Genomic DNA, 20,203 nt, shown 5'->3' with positions numbered 1-20,203 from the left:
TTATGAAGCTCTAGAGATTGAAAAAAGAGCTTTGATTTTTGCCTGTGGTCGCTGTGGCTCTATTAGCTCAATTATAATGACATAAACAAACCGCAGACAGACACCCATGCAGTGAATGTACAGCCACAGTCAATGAAGGCCAAACCCGCAGAGGTGTTAAAGTTACCAGACAGACACCAGCAGACTCACAAAGAGGGATTTTGATTTGGGTTAAACTGGCAGCAAAAAGAAATGCATTGCAATTTAATCCTGTAACGTCCCAAATGGGCAGAATTTGGATTTCGTGTAAAATCTATAATCAATGAACATTAGAGCTGAACAAGAAAATGTAATTGTGATTCTGACAAGGAAGCAATTGTGATTAGATTTGGTAGGATTCAGTTCACAGTGCACATTTTAAACAAGAGAAATAATGAAATAATAGCATAGAATAATAATATTTTGATTCAAATGTGTTTAATCCTGAACATACAGTATTCAAGTATACACCTCTGTATAGCTACAAATAGAAAAAAACATCAAACAAGCTTTGTTGTCTTCACACAAAATGCCTTTCTGCCCAAAAAATTAACAATAAAAAATCAGAAAAGCCATCATACAAGTATGCTGTTGGTGTTCAAACAATAGCAGGTAAAGAAATTTAATTAAGATTTATTATGGCAAATGTCACACTACAGACTGGTGAAGAGGAGGAGATGGAGAGGCTGAGAGAGTAAATAGTTCTGCTGCTGAGGGGAAGATTACATAAATGACCGTTGGGATACAGGCTAAAAATCATCACATTGATCAATCATGATTTTATGATTTTTTAAATTAAAGGCACGTTGTGTAACTTTTCTGGTGGAGGGTCCATCAAAAACTTTTCCTCACGAAGATGCTATTGCTTTGTCTGGAATGTTTTACAGAATTATTATTATTAATTAATAGAAGTAGTAAACCTTTCTGTCTTCATGAAGACCAAACCAGACCAAGTTACAGGTCAGAAATGTGGAGAGGCACAATCTTGAGCTGTAAAGCCATCTGTAAATGAATTAATGTCATAGACTGTATATATAAATGGACATAGCTACTGCACTAACCGCCGCATTTGAAATAGTAGCTCTTCCTACTACTGACCCAGGCTCCCATTGATTACATTGGAATATTGTGACTCCTCTTCTCATTTTGGTCTTAAAATGTTTGTATTAACCCACTCTACATGATCCTGGTGTTTTTATTTAGCTATTTTGTCTATTAATACATTTCTATTCCAAATATAGACCTGGCTCCAAATTCGCCCTTATAACCACTAGCATCCCAAGCTTCATTTGACTGAAGTAGAACACTATGGGTGATGTCCAACTCCCTTAGTCGACTTCTTTATACTGTCTATGATTGCCATATGAAAATCTTACACTTCTGTACATTCTAACATGCATGCTATTATGTACACTATATTACTACCACTTACTACTTACTACTATTATATAATTTTTTGTTCCTCTATTTTGTCCGGTAAAAAAATTCTATTCATAATATGGAGCCTGGCTCTAAATTCGCCCCTGTAGCCGCAAACATCATGAGCCTCATTTAAGTGGTGGGTGACGTCACACTCATTTAGTCCACTTCTTTATACAGTCTAAGCTTTCAACATGAATTTCCTAAACATAAACAATACAAACTTTTCATCTGTTCCTCAGATTGTTCCTCTAATGTCTAAACTCGCTCCAAATACACGGTTCTATTGATAAAAGATCGTCTTGGAGCCCTTGATAAAAAAATAATAAGATGAATCTTGATGAAAATGTGATTAATTGCACAACCCATATTTTAACATTACCATAATCTCACTTAAGTTTATGACACACCTCTTTGCCTCTGAGTCCTGGTTTATCTGTTATAGCCTGATAGAAGCAGTAGACCCAGGTTTAGTAATGAACTGGCACCGTGCCCATCTGCTCAAACCAGAGCTGACTACCAAAGTGTTCGGACCGACATGACAGAAATGACAATCACCAGCTCCACTCTGAAGGGCACACAGCATAGAGGACACACGTGCACGCCCGCAGACACGTGCACGCTCGCAGTAATGCATATAAACAGGAAGGAGTGTCTGAGGCTAAAGCAAGGACGACAAAAGCTGTGAACAAATGTATTTAAGAGTGATAAGGTAGGCAATGCAAGGAGGTAAGAGAGTAATTACAACAAAATTATAATTATCCATGGTGAATGCTTCTTCGATTTCCTTCTGGTTGGCAATTGAAACAGTTTACATAGTTGTTTAACTATATGCTATAGATAGGGGCTGCCCACTGGCCAGTAATAATAAATTGTATTGCTTTATCTAAATGTTTAAAAGTAGGGCATTAAAATAGCTTTTATTCAAGAAGATGCTAGATATATAAATACATGTTATTGCCTATACAGATACTATGAAAAACATAGATTATTGTTGTGAGCAGGGATTACATGTCCATAGATCTGACCTGCAACTTGGCCTGGTGGTGCCACTTGCTTATTTCCATGGAGATAGATAAGCCCAATGCCATACTGTGGAACATTCTATTATGAGAGTCAAAAACATTACACACATCTTCTGTCAAGAAAATACATTCCTGTTTTAGTCATGTAGCTTAAATATTCAAAAAAACTGCCAGGCCAACTACAATGTGTATATAATGTGTTTAATGTATAAATGTAATGTAATCTTATGGGCATACTTAGTAGTGCCATAATGAAAAGCAATGATATAAAGCGTTGTATTATATGAGCTGCATTTTTGTTTGTCTATGCAAATTAGCCATGTGCTCTTGGCTTCATTTCTGTTTTAAATGCCCAACAATGTCTACTTAAACTGGTGTATAAATTACCACAACATTCCCTGCAGTTCCAGTCAAGCGCGTTACATGTTGTTTACACATCGACAATACATTTTTAGTATTGTGTTGCTTTAAAGTGTCTGGGGTATTGTTCCTTTTGTGTGTGCTTGAATCCTGAGCCCACCCCACGCTGCCTCTGCAAACATCCGCCAGACAGGCCTCACCATCGGCACTGAATAAACTGGCAGCACTGGGAGCACCATATTTACACCACAGACAACCAGACTAGCCCCCCTCTCCTCCTCCTCCCTCTCCCCCTCCTTCTCCTCTCTCTCTCTTCCACCTCTCCTCCTCTCTGTCTCTCCTCTCTCCCCTCATCCTCTCTCTCCTTTCCTTCTCTCTCCCCTTCCTCTTCCTCTCTTCTGTCTCCCCTCCTCTCTCTGCCTCCTCCTCTCCCCTCTTCTTCTTCCTCCTCCTCCTCTCCTCCTACAGGACCTGCCCCCTGTATGCTATTGTCTACAACTGTGGGTGATCCCTCAAGCTCTATCCAGCACAAGTGGCCCACTCCAAAATGCAGCACCATTTCTATATCTCCCTCCCTATCTCTCTCTTTCGCTATCTCCCTCTTCTCCACCTTCTACTTCTCTCTCTCGTTCTTACCATTCTCCCTATATGCTTTTTAAGTGCTCTCTCCCTACCACCCCTTCTATATGCATCTCTAGCTCCTCTAGCTTCCACTGTCTTTTTTATCACTCAGTCTTGCATTTTGTATTTTCTTTCTCTCCTCCTCTCTCCCCCAACTCCCTTTCCTTCATCCTCCTTTTCCTCCATCTACCCCTCCCTCTCTGTATTTGCCCCCCCATCCCTCCATCTACCCCTCCCTCTCTGTATTTGCCAGAGCAGTTCATGGCTATGGCACAATTAACCACACCAATTAGGCCCCTCTCCAGCTGATAGAGAAACAGAGGGCTCCCCCTAGAGGTCAAATGAGCTCATTGGCAAAGACAAATTGAACCACAATGACAGAAATTAATTCACATTTTGACAGCACGCCAGCTAAAACAATAGATGTGTCCAGTAATGGTGAATGAGGTAATTAAAGGGGAGCCAAATTAGGTATTGGGAGATTTTATAGCACACTTAAAGGGCCGTTATTACTCTGCTGAGAATATGCCAGAGAAATTAATAGAGAAAATGTTCAATTAAAATAGCACATAGATGTAATATTTCTAGCAAAAAGTGAAATATTTTGAAGTAGGTGCACATTAACACTCCCAGTATACTTAAAAGAGCAATCTATGCATCTTGAGCTAGTGTTTGCCTTCTAAACAGGTTACGGAAAATTTCACATAATTCAGAGCAGTTGATAATAATGACTGAATTTTGAATGTCCGGGGCTTTCTGCAATTCTAGTTTTGTTTAATTAAGAGTGAATTATTTATTATACACCACTTTTTTCTCCTTCTTTAATTCTATTTAGCCCTGTTTAGACCTGAAAAAGTAGATCTGGTTTTGATCTGTTGTACTTAGAAGGTCAAATATCTTCTTTGGTACACTGCTATGTAATATAGTGTACATAATAGCATGCATGTTAGAACGTACAGAAGTGTAAGATTTTCATATGGCAATCATAGACAGTATAAAGAAGTGGACTAAGGGAGTTGGACATCACCCATAGTGTTCTACTTCGGTCAAATGAAGCTCGGGATGCTAGCGGTTATAATGGCGAATTTGGAGCCAGGTCTATATTTGGAATAGAAATGTATTAATAGACAAAATTGCTAAATAGAAACACCAGGATCATGTAGAGTGGGTTAATATGAACATTTTAAGACCAAAATGAGGAGTTCTGACAGAAGACGTTATGGAGACAGGGGCGACGGTTTTTCAATACAAAGCGAATTAGAGCCAGGGCCAGTGGAGCTGGAAGTGCACCCATGCTGACTTCCTATTTGGAATGTGGCGGCTAACAGGTTGCTATGTCCATTTATATATACAGTCTATGATGGCAATAAAATATGCATTATGCTTGTATATTGCATGTACTGCTCTACTTCACTACTACACTGGCATATATTTAGGGTGATGTGTTTTGAGCAAATCAAATTAAATGAATATACATCTTGTTCTGAAGTCCAGCTGTGTCTATACATCTGTCCACATGTGCCTGTTTTGTCTTTGTCCTTTTCTCTGCATACAGACAGACATACAGACAGAAGTAATAGCACACTGCCCTGTACTGTACCAGGCTCCCCTCCCCCACACAGCCTAAGCCCTGCCACCGCTGAACTCAACAGATTAAACTATGCAATATCACCCTTTACCAATTCAACCTCCCCCTCCCCACCCCTCCCCTCCCACCACAGCACCACCGCTCCCCCCGCAATTCAATTTCTTCTCTCCTCTCTCGCTTTGCCCTCACTCTCTCTGAAATAATTTGTCTTTTTTCTCTGCTTTTCCAATCTGTGCAGCGGTTGCATGTGCAGCACAATTTCCGGCTCTAGCCTCTGGTGTCGTGAGCTGCAGGTTGCATCTGAAAAAGCAAAAGGGAAAATGCTTTCAAGTTTTTATCCAAGTATTTCTATTTCTGTGCTCATTATTTTCTAACTGGTTTATACATTTAAACGTATTCAACATGGAGATTACTATGTTATATTCTCTGCTTTAGGGATATGGCAGTTATTTTTTAAATTTAGCCCATACCAATATTTGTCCTGCCGCTGTATAGTCCTGTCACGATAACAAATGTTGAAGCACGATATATTGGTACAGAAATATTCTGTGATAAATAATAATGTTGAAACTACTTTATGCCTCTGACACAATAACAATAATGCAAGATAATCCCAGTAAATCATGTTTAAATAGACTGTATCATTCAAAAGGCATGAGCTGCAACCAGTGCCATCAGACCTGGGGGTGTAAAGAGTATTGTTTACCCTTGGCCCATTGCAATCAGGGACCCCTCACAAAGGCTGTAATGTGCATTTTTTATTAGACAACATGTAGTGTGGGCCCCAGAAGAGGATTTGTACCCAGAGCCCAGAATTTGGCGCTACACCCCTGGCTGCAGCAAATAAATTAGAGAATGAACCAATAACTAGCCATAGAAGTTAGTTATTCAATTCTCTACAGCTCAAATCTTATTTTACAAAAATACTTCAGATCTTCTTACTTTTACAAAGAAAATATACAGACAATGAATAATGAGATGCAAAAATATACCGTTCCAGCTTTCATATACTGAATGATAAGTCGATCTAGTCATTATCGTGACAGGCCTGCTGTGACTGATAAAAGATATTTGCCGATGCCGATATTAATGTCTTAGAATTCATAGCATATTTGTGTTACATTGTATGAGTCATAAATGAACTTTTGTTAAAATAATAACAAAATGTATTTATCTGGGATGTAAAATGGTTTGTTGTAAGATTGTGTAAACATACATCCCACAACTAATAGTTTAAAAAAAAATAAAAATCACTCATTTTGTCATCCAAGTATCCTGTATATATTATTCACTACAAGCCGATGTTCTCCCTAAATCTATCACAGGTCTTACTAAGTGCAGTTGGTTCATTCTAGGAAAAAACCCAAAACAAAACAAAAAACTCTTTAGACTTTAGTTAAACAAATTGTTCATATTCTACTCTACAACAGTATCTGGCCTAAATACCTCACTGTAACACACAAGGTATTGAAGAATATACTGCCCTGTCCAATTCATTGAGGTCAGCATCTTTTAACCAAATGGTGCAATAAAACAGCCAAACTAATCCCAAAGATTGAACTGCTCTGTGCCTTGATTAATGCATGTCCCAATACTGTCTAGTGCATAGCATTACTCATAGGCAGAGTAAATAGTGCAGCCACTGTTGACTCAAATAAGGCATAAACTACATACTGTACGTGAATGCACATGGGGACCAGAATTAGGCACAAGACATTTCAAATATGGATAGTTTGTTAGTGTTAGCTATATTAGTAATTATACTTCACATTGAACAAATATTTGATTTAAACTTAAATTCTAATCAAAATAACATGAAAATAATGGAGTCACTCTATTAATATTAAACATCTTAACACAGACAATCTCAAATATTTTGGTTTAATGTCAATGTTTCTTTAGGATCCACTTGCAGTTACTGTACTCATATGTAGAACCAAACATACAAAAAATTTCATGATATTATAAGTCTATTGGGCAGTAACAACATTTGTAAAATCATTTGCTTTTGTACCATTGCAATATGGGAGACATCAACCTACTTACAAAACTGGAATATTAATAGTGGAAAACAACTTGAAAACCAATCAACAAAATTTTCCCAAATGTGTTGATTTCTTGTCAAACTAGTGCACACTTCAGATCATTATCTCTTGTACATCTTATACAACATTAAAGCGAAACGCACACAGAGAAATCCCCTCTCTGTTGCGCAGTGACAGACAGATGGACAGGAGCTGCAGTGAGTCTGACACAGGAGCAGCTGGGACCTGTCAGTTTGTCCATTCACTGTCACCACATGTACAGTATCTCAGAGTTTACACAGAGCTGGAGACTGAAGACTACAGTACGGCCTTAAACAACAGAGATCTAACATGACAAATGTGTCTATGAACAATTGGGGCTGGTTCTATACAATATAATTATGTCTCTCAAATGGGGGCACGAGCCAGTATTCCAGTACTGTATTGCTTTCTGGGGAAATATCTAAAAAGGATATCCACAAATGTTGCAGGCAATATCCAAATAAAATAAAATAAATACTTAGAGTTAATGGGTAAGGCAATAGGGCAAAAATATAATAATGACAATACATATACATATACATATAATACATATGTTTTAATAAAATTCATTCATTTTAAGTCACTGCTTCACCCACTTTTGCTGTAAATGCCCCTAAATCGCACTTTCTTTGTGGTAGCACTTCCTGTTAAACATGATTAATTAATTTCAATGGAGAACTTAGGAAAAGTTTTGTTGCTAAAATATGAAATAAAGTAGGTTTATTTGCATAAAATGTCCAGCGTTCATGTACACCAACAAGTCAGCACTGTCGAGGTCAGCAGCCCAATGCAAAATAATACAACCCAATGACAATAGTGGACCCACAGCAATTTCCAGAATAAGGTGAATAACTATGTTCTTATTCACTGTTATTGGCTGAATATATCTGTCACTTAATCCAAGAAAGAAAGACACTGGCCAATGGGAGGAGTGGGAGGAGTATTGAGAATAGAGCTGCATTAAAACAAAAACGCACTGAATCATATTACGATTTCTCCAGACTGCCAAATTAGGGTTTTATCTTCCAGCCTTATTTCAATCAGAACATTTATATGATTTTTAAGATCCATCATCACACACTATTAATCTGAACAAACCAAGGAAACAGAATATTAACTATAGGGATTGTACTGGTCTCCATTTCACTTATTGTGCATAGATTACAGGCAGTACAAAAATGCTATTTTCTTAGCATGGTGGTACTGATAGAAAACTCTGGTAGCTCTTCTGTCTGCCATGTGCTGCAGAGAAATTGGAATCACTGGACTAGATCAATAACAATCTAAATGTGTTGTTGGGAAAATGGCCTTAGTAGGAACTCACTGATGGAAATTTGCATTGCTTAATTTATTTGGTTTCACTTGAGTAGCAGGTAGCACCCGCTCGGTATTAAGACGCAGACTGGAGCATTGTATTCAAGAGGACATCTTGGAAATCCTAACTGAAATCACAGCTACAGTATATGCAAGACCTATTCATGTAAATCACAACATATACAATATAGCTAAGAGACTGAATAAATACTGGTCTTTTTATTTTTTTTACTATTGACCATAAATTTGCATTGCTCGTTTATATGCTTGTTTTTAATGTCTCATGGTGCACTTTGGCATTTTTGCACACGTTTTTCCAATGCGGTTTTTAACTACAAATGGTAAATAAACAAACCTGGTAGATAGTAGACATCCAATAAAAGTTGTTGAGTGCTGGGTCCACAAACAAAAATTGTGCAAAATAAAAAACAGTTCCACACTGCAGTTTTTTGGAGCTCCAAAATTTGTATTTTATTGACACAGTTTGACATTTTGGGATCAAGCCCTTCTTCATACATGTAAATGACAAATAAACTAACCTAACATCAAGAAATAAATGGCATAAAATGTAATTGTCTGCTTCTGTCCCAAAACTATTCTGTTGCTGTTATAAAGCTGACAATTTCTCAAAGACATTCATAAATGCTCTGTATAGATAGTCAAACTATGCTATTATTTACGTTTACTAGGGATGTAACAAAATCCAAATCTCTCGGTTATCACAATATACATCTCATGGTATGATATTTATTGCAATATTTTGGAGAGGCTGATATAATTGTGAATAGGATGCTTTTTTGCTTTTAAAATATCCTGACAAGATTTTGGTGTGAATTATTATTGTCATAATCACAAGAATTCAAGTAAAAACATATTTCTTCATGTTGTCTGTGCTGAAATGAATCATGGGATATGTAGTTCCCGATGTTTATTAGCTATTGGTAATATAAAACCATACATTTAAGCAAAGGATTTTGTAATTCGATATATTGTGACAGCCCACAGTTTTACTGTGAGACTTTTGACGACATGATATCATGATATTTCGGTTATTGTTACATCCCTAATGCTTCCTATATGCTTATTTAGTATTTTAATCATGCAAGCCTATCACTTTAATCATACACGCCTGCTTTTCCTTGTATTTCATGCAAACACATTAGTACTTAACTATATTTAAACATGTTTGTATATGCACATCTGTCCATCTACTGGTTGTCTGCTTCCATCCTAAATGATATAATCTCTCACAGAAATTCATTTAGTTGAGCTTTAGAGCATATGGCATTCTCAATGAATAAAACTTGAGATAAAGTGGCTCTTATATTGTATTTTCATCATGCAAGCCTATCAAGAGAGATAAGATAAAAATGCATGTTTTCAAAGCAACATATCTGAGGTGTAGCTATCTCATGTGTGACATCACCCATATATACGGCTTCAGTCAAATTAAGCTCACATTGCTAGTAGTGATAGAAGCCAGGTCCATATTGGGAATAGGAATTTATTTACGCACAAAATAGCCAAATAAAAGCACCAGGATGATGTAGAGCAGGTTAATGCGAACATTTTAAGACTAAAATGACAAGGCTCACTGTAGCAGTTACAGAGAGCGGAGCGACATTGATGGAGACGGAAGCGCCCCCATGAACACTTCCTATTTGGAATCCGGCGGCTAACAGGTTAACTATATCTATTTATATGTACTGTCTATGGGCTCTTTAATCATGGTCAAATCCCTGTCTTTTCTCTAACTGCATGCATGCCTTTTTCCTTGTATTTCACACAAACACATTTGTACTTAACTATATTTAAACACAATGCTAGCCTATGCACATGGCTCATCTGTGTGGGTGTACATAGGCCCATAGCTGCAGCAGTGAGCATCCAGGGCACTACATCAGGCTACAGCCAATCTGCTCCAACCCAACAGCTCCTTCAGGTGAGATTTATCACCGCTGCACTTGGCCTCTTATTATGGCGATGGATTCTCGGTATCTGGGGGCGTGCACGTGAAAGAGTGTGCACGTGAAGGGGTGTGCACGTGTGTGTTTTCTTTAGCCCCATATACACCCCCCTCCACCCCTCTCTCTCTCTCCAGTCTGCATCCTTATTAAAGTGGTGCAGAGGCAAAAGGCAAAGAGCAGACGTTGGTTTTCTACTAGACTCCACCCTCAAAGAAGACTTGTATGATCGGAGATGGATATGAAGAAAGTCAGAAAATACAGTGATGGGAAGAACACTTTAAAAATGTTAGAATGTATTAGAATGTATTTTGTAACATACTCGGATCCATACATTCAGTCCAATCAGAGTATTGTATTCTGAATACTTATAATATTTTTACATCAATTCACATTTAAATTATAGTGTACAAATGCAACATAGGATTTAAAAAAAGCTTTGTGTTTGTTTCAACTTTTGTTATGTGTTTATTTATCACTAATTGGAAGAGGAAAGATTGCACATGCCCTCACCACAAGAGCCGTGTTTTCTATTTTTCTCAGTAATTTCGTACAGTTTGAAGCCTAAATTGTGTGATCAAGTACCGCCGTGTATTCCTTTGATTTTAGGAAAGTAACTGCATTCTGAATACCTCCAACTGTACTAGAAAATATCAAAATTAGTATTCTGAAGTATTCTCGGTACATGTTTTCAGTTATTTCCCAACATACTCCATACTTTCTCTCCATGTTATATTTCACAACATAGAAGTTATTGTTTGAAGGAATTGTGATGAGCCAAATGATCAAGCAGTTTTGTCCAAAGCGTGCCATGCTGTCTGGTGATTGAAAAATACATAGTTCTAGGTTAATTTTACATTTTAACTGGAAATAGCAAAGACAATTAGTATAAAGCATTCATATAATTCACATAGTATGTCTACCTTTTTAAACAATACAAAAATATGTCCACTTCAAATTATTTTATACTAGCTTTCAGCCATTCAGCAAAGTTAAAGGCGCATAACTTTTCTGGTGAATGGTCCATCAAATGCTTTTTTTTAATGAAGATATTATTGCTTTGTCTGGAATGTTTCACAGTATGGCATTAAACCTTTCTATCTTCATGGAGATCAAACTAGACCAAGTTACAGGTCAGATCTGTGGAGATGCAACCCTACTCATAGTCAGAATGCCTGTTTATCTAGGTATTTTTGAACAGTCAAAGCAAATAAGTAAGCAAATAAATGTAGAGCTGTTTAAAATCATACTGTGGACAATTTCAGGCAGAGCAATGACATATCCATAGAAACAAGCAGGTGACAGACCCCCAATGGAAAAGTTACATTGTGAACCTTTAAGTAATATAATTTTGTGTTTTGTCTGACCAATACAATTTGTCTTTCTTTTGAATCTGTAATATAAAAATAAAAAGCTACCAACATACAATGGACAGTTGCATTTACATAAACAAAAGCATCAACTAGAGGAACATCTGTATTTAAACAACAGTCTACAAGGCCACCTCCCTTCTGAGGCTGTAGGTCACAAGCAAACACGCAATAAATTAATAATTAGATTAACTTTTGTTCCTTTTGGTTTAACAGTGGTTTATAGTTTCTATGGTTTAGTCATACATAAGCAACAATACAAGCACGTCCCAGTCACCCCATAATAAAAACTGTTGGTTTTTCCCACTACCTGTTTTGTCTGAATAATTTTATCATGTAATTCCAGATGTTGTCAGTGGCAGCTCAACTTTATTATTATTATTATCATAATTTTTTTCAAACTTTTTAGTTCAGCACTAGCGCAATTCTCCAACTTCTAAGGCTGGGCAATGCTCAACAGGTCTTCAGTATGAAAAAGTTTGATTGCTACCAAGTTTGTTTTTTTATGTCTGGTTGGTCCTTATACTGAACTTTATGGTTCTATAATGATTAATGTACTGGTACCAAATAAATTAATGGTATCCAGCTGTACAGAAGAGACATTTCAATTTGCATATTAGCTTCCTTGTTTACAAATGACACACACAGTGCCAGATCTTCCAACATCTGTATTCCTTTGCTTACTGATAACATAGATTTTCAACCAAAATTGACCAAATTGCAGCAAAAATGACACTAGGTTGGTTTGACTCATACAAGGTTAGCTGTGAGTGACAGTGGATAAGGTAGCATGGAGAAATAGGTCATACAGCTAAAAATACTTATGTATGCCTCTCTCTGATGCTCTTTCTCTCCATCCTCTTCTACTAAAACTACAAAGAGACCAAGAAAAGAATATTTAAAATCCTTAAATCACCAGACCCCAGGCTTTATTTTATACAAGTTATAAGGAAAAAAGCTACAACAACACTGGCAACACAGCAAGTAGAGATAGCAGAGAGATGGAGGAATTGTGTTGGTGCAGGCCCAGATTTCGGTTGCACTGTTTGCACACACAGACGGTTATTATGTGAACTCATTTAGCTCAGTGCAGTCAGGCAGGGCAGAAATAATAATATAGACCCTGTATGGTGCACTGCTGCTAATACTACGCCATTGTCTGAAATGGACACCGCCTCAAACTGGCACAAACAAATATATGGATAAATCTATAGTGTTTGCAATGATAGAATTTAAACCAGAGGCTCTGCCAGACATAACTCTTTTTATTTATGTACACATAGGACCAGCACTAAGAACTCACTGTGGATTAGGCTTATTGTGGGTTGAGCATCAAAATTGTGTAAATAAATTACATTAGGGTAACACTGACAGGGGAGTATCTCAATATATATATATATATATACATTTTTCAATATATCTTCTGTAACATTACAAAAGAGGCAAAAATGAGTAAATTAAATACAATTCTCAATGGTCCTTTTATTGTAAACTGATTGGTAATCTCCAAATGCCCCTTGAATAATTTCTTATATTTTGGCAGTGGAAAAAACTAAATAAAACCCTTCATTCAGAAATGCCAACTGCTTCTTGTAATAGATTTAAGTCAAATAGGACTTTCGGCAATTACGTCTTTGTTACAGAAATGGGCACTCACAGAAAAATGTTACTCAGAAAAGCTCATTGTTGTAATTATGCTCATGGCAATCACTGCAAAGTATATATAGGTCACTTGTTCTGCCTTTTCTTTCTTTCCATTATTTTCAAGTTTGAGGAGAATCAAATGTCCTCAAGATATTTTTATCTCTTGCACAGTCTAATGAAAATGATTATGCAGGTTTAATTTATAGGATTCTAGAGTATCTTTTATTTGGTTTATTTGATGTTTCATGGTTACACAGTGGCTGCTCTTCTCTCCTCATTACAAGAAGGTCCCAGGTTCAAGTCCCGGGTGGTGCTGGGCTGTTGTGTGCAGGGGTTAGATGCTTCTCTCTGTGCATGACTGTGTGATTTTCCATTGGCACTCCGATTTCCAATAATACACGCACGATAGCATTGGTCCTGACCAAGCCAAGATAAAGATGGGTCCCAGGGTGCTGCTCCTGACAAGCTGCCCCAGTGGCACAAGGGATGGGTCAAATGTAGAAGAGGCATTTCTCCATGGCAATCAATAAAGTACACGCCAACCTATATTTGAAAGTATGTGTATGTTTATTAAGATAATCCAATCACTTTGTTACCACTAATGATGTGAATAATAACAATTAATTATTTTGTTCATGTATTGCATTTATTTCTTAGTGTTGTTTATAGATTAAATTAAATTCATATTTGTACTGTCAGACAATGCCATCATGCTACATTTTACACTGGATGAAGAGGAACTCATTATGTGCTCTATGTTATACATGGTTTAAACTTCTGTTTTCTTATGATGCCATCATGGAGACTCATAGGGGGTCTTTGGGTCTTTGGAACATTTTCATACAAATAAAGGCTCCTTGGCTTCAAAAACTTTGAGAGGCCCTGCACTAGAAGACCCTGTTATATTGTCTGAGAATGCATAAGTTGGTCATGATAATGCCTTCAGTTTCAAGTTCTTTCAAATCTACTGTAAATCCCACGAAAAGAACTTTTAGGAAAACGATATCCGATTAGGTTTACACAGGGATCGGACCAAATGCACCATGGATATCTGTGAGTGCTTCCTGCTGAATATTAAACCAGTGGCCTGCCTTGATTCTCAATGTAAAGAAGAAGAAATGGCTAGTGTTAGGGGAATGGGGGTTGGGGGCTACTAATGGTTTTTGGGACTAAAAATGCAGGAAACGGAGAAGAGAGACTCAAGTGATGGATGAAGGAAGAGATGGAGAGAGAGAGGAGAGAGGGGAGAGAGGGAGAGACAGAGGGAGAGAGAGAGGAAAAAGAGAGAGAAAGGAGCAGAGGGAGAAAAGAGAGAGGGTGAAGGCAGGACAGGGGAGGAATACAAGGCAGATGCAGAGATTAAACAAGAGTCTAATCCTGTACAGACACTGACAAAGGCTTCTGCTTCTGCAAAAATGCTGAAAAAGGGCAGTTTATAATAAAAATGTTTACATTATTTATTTTTATTTTATATTTATTTTATTCATTTATGTATTTAAAATGTATTTCTAATAGTTTAAGCTATGCAGCCATACCTCCAATGCTCAATTAGTTTGAAACTGACAACAAAAAACTGATAAGGCCATTTCATGTTAGTGTTGTGTAACCTTTATGATGATTTATGATGATGATGATTTTTTAATTGATTTTAACATTATACAAAAACAAGAGCAAAAATTAAACAATTAATAAAACCCTCCCACACCCCACCCCTGTCTCTACACATGATGCTGCAGATTTAATGTAAATAAGAGATAGTAATTACTGTTACTAATTATTGAGCCACGTTAGGTTTATTTAAACGCAGCAGTCCAGCTCACAGCCAGGGCCTTATTAGAGCCAACAGTGAGGCCATAGTTTCTTGTTATTCGCTCGTTTCACTGAGTCGGCATCTCATTTGTATAAGGCTGTAATGGTGTTTTTGTGCTAATTATCAAGCCTAGTTGAAGCACAGCATGGAAACATACACTTACAAGCACATAGTCTTAACAATAGCCCTTGAGACATTGAAGGCATATGCAATATCTTCTTTCAAATTGACACTGGCAGAGTGGTTAACAGTTTTGTATTCTTTGGGTTACTTGGTGTATCCTAGCACCTGCAAGTTAAATTGACCAAACCACCATCTCCCATAAAATTATATTTGAGTTCACCCTTGAGCTAAGTGAAAATTAAATTGAAAATGTAAATTGAACTTAAGAATGAGACATTTATAATTTAAAAATGCACTATGTAACTTTTTGGTTGGGGGTCCATAAGCTGCTTGTTTCTGTGGATATGCAACTCCTCTGTCTGGAATGTTCGACAGTATGACATTAAACAGTTTTTGTGATTTTATAGCTCAAAAATGCTTAGAAAAAAACACTTTCTGACTGTGAGTGGGGTTGCCTCTCCACAAAGCTGACCTGTGATTTGGTCTGGTTTGGTCTCCTTGGAGAAAGAAAGGTTTAATGCCATACTGTGAAACATTCCAGACCAAGCAATAACATCTCCATGCATTTGACGCATCGTCCACCAGAAACGATACGCAATGCACTTTTAAAACTGGATTTCACCAGTAAAGTTAAAACAAATTAGAAGCTTAACCTTATAATTCAGATATTCGAACTCTCTGCAAAAATAGCAGAAGGAAAATGAGTGAACAAGACCTTCAGAAAGTACAGTCTCACTAATTAGCTACTTTTTGAGGAGATTTCACACTGTTTCTCTAATAGTGTATCTCTGGTACAGAATATTCAATGCAAATCAGTCAATTTAAACTCCCATGGTGCAGCTGAGCGCCTGGGGAGCAGAACAGGGGACCACATATTTGGGTAAAGCATTGCTCACATGTCCAACGTGAGGTTCATGAGTTAAATTCAGACCTTATTGGTGTCTCAGGGAAAAGGCAACTAATTAAAAGGGCATTATGCAACATTAGGTCCTTAAGTTTTCAGTATTTATAGCCTTGTAGAAAAACTTTGCAATCTTGAAACACTTTTCCCTACATAACTACAAAAAGATAAGGCAAGTTGGCATTAGAAATCTTTGTTCTTTTTCTGCTGTTTTCTTTAAAAGTGGTCACCAAATCACTCACTTCCTCTGTCCTATATCTATCTTCATCCTCCTGCTCGCACCAAACTTCATACCCTGCATTTCCTCTGCACCTATGCTACCTCTTCCTTTGCTCATGTCTGTACACATCTGACCAAAACAACCAACTCAACTTAGCAATCAACCAAAAATTTGTCCAAAAACAACAATTTTCTCATAAATACAGAGATGCCAAATTAGCAACATTCATACAGCATCATTGTTGTCAATATTACAAAACAGGTGGTCTGTGTAAGTTGTTATGGGCTGGGCGTTTCTATTTACCAAAGTTTCATTGGACGCTGTATTTCATTTTCATATGTGATTCAGTTTAATTAGTGCAATTAAGTGTTATGGTTAGGCTGTATACATTATTGATCCCAGTTGGGAAATTTGTCCCCTGCATTTGACCCATTCTTCAGTGACACTGGGACAACCTGCCAGAGAACATGGGACCTAACTTAAGGTCTAATATAGACTTGGTCAAGAGTCAGGAGTGAGGACTGCCTTTGAAGATATTGCCTATTGTGCATGTTTTACGTTGTTTTTCTTCATATCAACTGGGCTCTCATAACATTGGCTGTAATTGTCATAATATGTTGGACTGCATATACCAAAACACCCCCAATTCATTCAGTTATTCTCATACTTTAACATGAAACCCGTATTATTCGCTGAAAATAACTCATACTAGGTGTGCGTTGTTGTGGCTTAAATATCCCAAATACCATCACAGCCAATGGGAGCAGCAGAGCACAGTTGACAAATCAGCATCCCAATTCATTCCGCTCCTTTCTGTCAAGAGCACTTCATGAATTGCACGAAATGTCGCCTTCCTCTGCATCTCCCAATGACTGACAATCAGACACACACAGAGACAGGCAGACAGCGCGGGCTGGTTGGCACTCGCAGACACGCGCAACCTGCCCATAGCCACTCCAGGTAATAACACCACAGCATCCTCCTCGCGTGTCGGATCCCCTCAGCTGATGTACGAGTTTCTTTGTTGTAAAAAGCACCAAAATGCATCCCCACTTCATATTTCCTAACTACACGATTGTTTTCTTTGTAATTTTGACCAGTTTTACGCTTACACGCCCGCTGACAGACGCACATCAAACAGCACCTTTTGGCCCGGTTCCCAGACATACTGGGCAACATGCGTCTGCGATGAATTCCTGTGATACGAGCCCACTATAATATTGACCACAAAATCCACCCCAAAAACGCACAAAGGGGGTCAGAATGCGAGAAACTTCAGTGTCAATACATCCCCTCACGTCCTTCCAAATTGGAAATAGACGTCTTCTTATATACAGGTTATGCGCGTTAGTTTTGGATAACGCTAGACAGCCATATCAATTCATTATATGGCCATAATACGCGCAAAGGATGGATCAAGTTAGAGTTGAAGCAGACAGATAACCGTACATAAACACACATGCACGCTATCCAAGCCTATCCAAACGTGTGCCAGTCTCTATTGTAACGCCGTTTCCAAGCCCTGGTTCACCGGCCAGCGATGCCCCCTCTCCCGGCTTGGCTTTGGCCGTAATCTTGGCTACCTACTCTCGCTAGGGACATACCGGGTCACCCAGCTCTACCTCCGGCATTCCTCCATACATCCCCCACATTCACACGCTGGAGACCGGCAAATCATGTGCAAAAACATCACTCGGTCTGTTCCATGCCTTGAAATCAGCGCAACTTTTCTCTTCACTGAACACAAGAGTGCGTTTTCTGCATGTCTGCTGTAAATTCTATGCAAAGGTAGGCTATAGACATGCATGATATATTTGAGAATCTGTAATCTCGTAATAGTAACAGTGACAAGCTTGTACGGATAAGAAAATATTTATGGCGTAAAAATAGAAACAGCCTACTTACGATTTGAGAGGGTTCTGTACCGCTGTAGCCATTTTGATATAGAATGATAGAATGCAACACTGCAGAGCCCGGTATTGTACATGTAATGTAGCTGCTATTTCTAATTTCATTCATTCTCTGGGGCTGCGGCGGAGGCGAGCGGCCAATGGGAGGCGGGAGCGCTCCGTGACAGCTTTGGGGAAGTGTAGTTTTTACACACGTCAACACGAGACCAGCCGGCTGCGGGACGTACTACAAATACCAGGGCAGATAGCGGTGAGCGTGGAGCAACAGTCCCGCCTCGGACTCGTGCAAGAGGGCAAAGCCAAATTCCTCCTCCTCTATCCAAATATAAAAGAAGAAGCGACTACAGTTATGCCAAGGTTGGGTTGTGAATGTCTGAGAGTCAGTCTGGGCACAGTGCTTCATGCAATTGCCAAGGTCCGTGGGCCAAATGAGTTTGAATTTATTTTTGGACCAAATGACAATGGGAAAAAAATAAAAAAATAAAAAATACAAATACAAATACAAATACAAATACAAACATCCAACACTGGAAACGTTGCCTGTTGACTAATATGGGAACATTCCAAATAATTTCACACTGGTTAGAAGTAGCTGAAGATTTCCATTCACAAATCTATTATTATTATTATTATTATTATTATTATTATTATTATTATTATTATTATTATTATTATTTCATTTTATTTTATTTTAGGATATATATTTATTTTTATATATATATTATTTAGATTTAGTAACTATAGGTAAACTATAACATAATTTTGTGTATGGAGAAAATTTTGTTGAGCTAATTGTATGTTGAGCTATAGCGGTCAAAGTATTTTCCTTAAATCAATATCAACACATGGTCTAGTCCTGGACTGGAGAACCACACTGAAGTCTCTTGTAAATATGCCTACTGACATTAAAACAAATCTTCTAACCAAAGCCAAACTGTTGGTACAGAGTTATGATTTAATTTACCTTCATATTTCATCATACCATCATATTTTGTGAAGAAAAAATTTTGTGAAGAAAAAATATTGGAGAATTACATGATGACATCTGCAGGAGCTTTACTGGACCACACCAGAGTAAAAGTCAAATAATTTTCATGCGTTATATCCAGAAGTGCTCCCATCTAGTCTCCAAACTGCTTGCACCTGAAATATAATGATCAAACCTTATATCAATGTTGAAATTCAATCATAACTGCAAATTAAATCTTCAGAAGTTTCCTGAGCCTCTTAAATGACTTGCATATCTCTGTCCTTGAACCTCACAGTGCATCAGAAGGTGAGGTCACATATAGCACCCTTTACATTAGCAGCAGTGGCATGTTCCTCTGATCTATGTTACGTGGTTCTGTTCAGAGCAATGTTAATTATTCATTAATCGAATGAAGGGCTGGAGATATAATTGATTCTTTCAGACATTTGTCTCTCGGTGTGTGTGGGACCCTCTCCAAACCCTCCAGACTTCACTTTATCTTTCCTAAGTCCGCCCCATCTGTTGTGCCTCTGATTTGAGACAGGAGGAAAAAAAAAAGGCGACTATGTGGAGTACTCATCAGCAGCAAAAATGTACTTTCAATCTTTTTTTTTTTTTTAATCCAGTTTCCATTTTATCTCTACTGTATTGTACTCTCAGTAGTAAATTACTTCTGCCAACAAAAAACACAAAGGCAAAGTCTGTGTAGTGTTTTGGCAAAGAAGACAACTATAGGTTACATGGCCAGTAAAAGTCAAAGAGTCAGTAGATAACTCATTAATTCGATAACATTTTTCTTATTTAAAATTTGAATCATTTTTTCTTTCATTCTTGTCTTTGTTGCATTAGTTGGCTTTATTATATTATTTTGTCAAAACCA

General features: G+C 37.7%; 1 protein-coding gene across 1 annotated transcript in view; it reads right to left on the bottom strand.

The window, feature by feature from the left end:
- dpf1 (double PHD fingers 1) overlaps window positions 1-19,323 on the bottom strand; it is a 66,726-nt gene extending 47,403 nt beyond the window's left edge. The window contains 3 exon segments of the mRNA XM_020926788.2: window positions 18,349-18,449; window positions 18,451-18,579; window positions 19,318-19,323. Of these exon segments, the coding sequence (XP_020782447.2) occupies window positions 18,349-18,449; window positions 18,451-18,579; window positions 19,318-19,323 (236 nt within the window).
- Between the last annotated feature and the right edge of the window lie 880 nt (window positions 19,324-20,203).

Source organism: Boleophthalmus pectinirostris, unplaced genomic scaffold (genome assembly GCF_026225935.1).
Source record: "Boleophthalmus pectinirostris isolate CB_2022bp ecotype Guang Dong unplaced genomic scaffold, ASM2622593v1 HiC_scaffold_9, whole genome shotgun sequence".
Taxonomy (NCBI): domain Eukaryota; kingdom Metazoa; phylum Chordata; class Actinopteri; order Gobiiformes; family Gobiidae; genus Boleophthalmus; species Boleophthalmus pectinirostris.
Note: the sequence above shows the minus strand (reverse complement) of the source record. Positions and strands in the feature narration are given on the sequence as shown.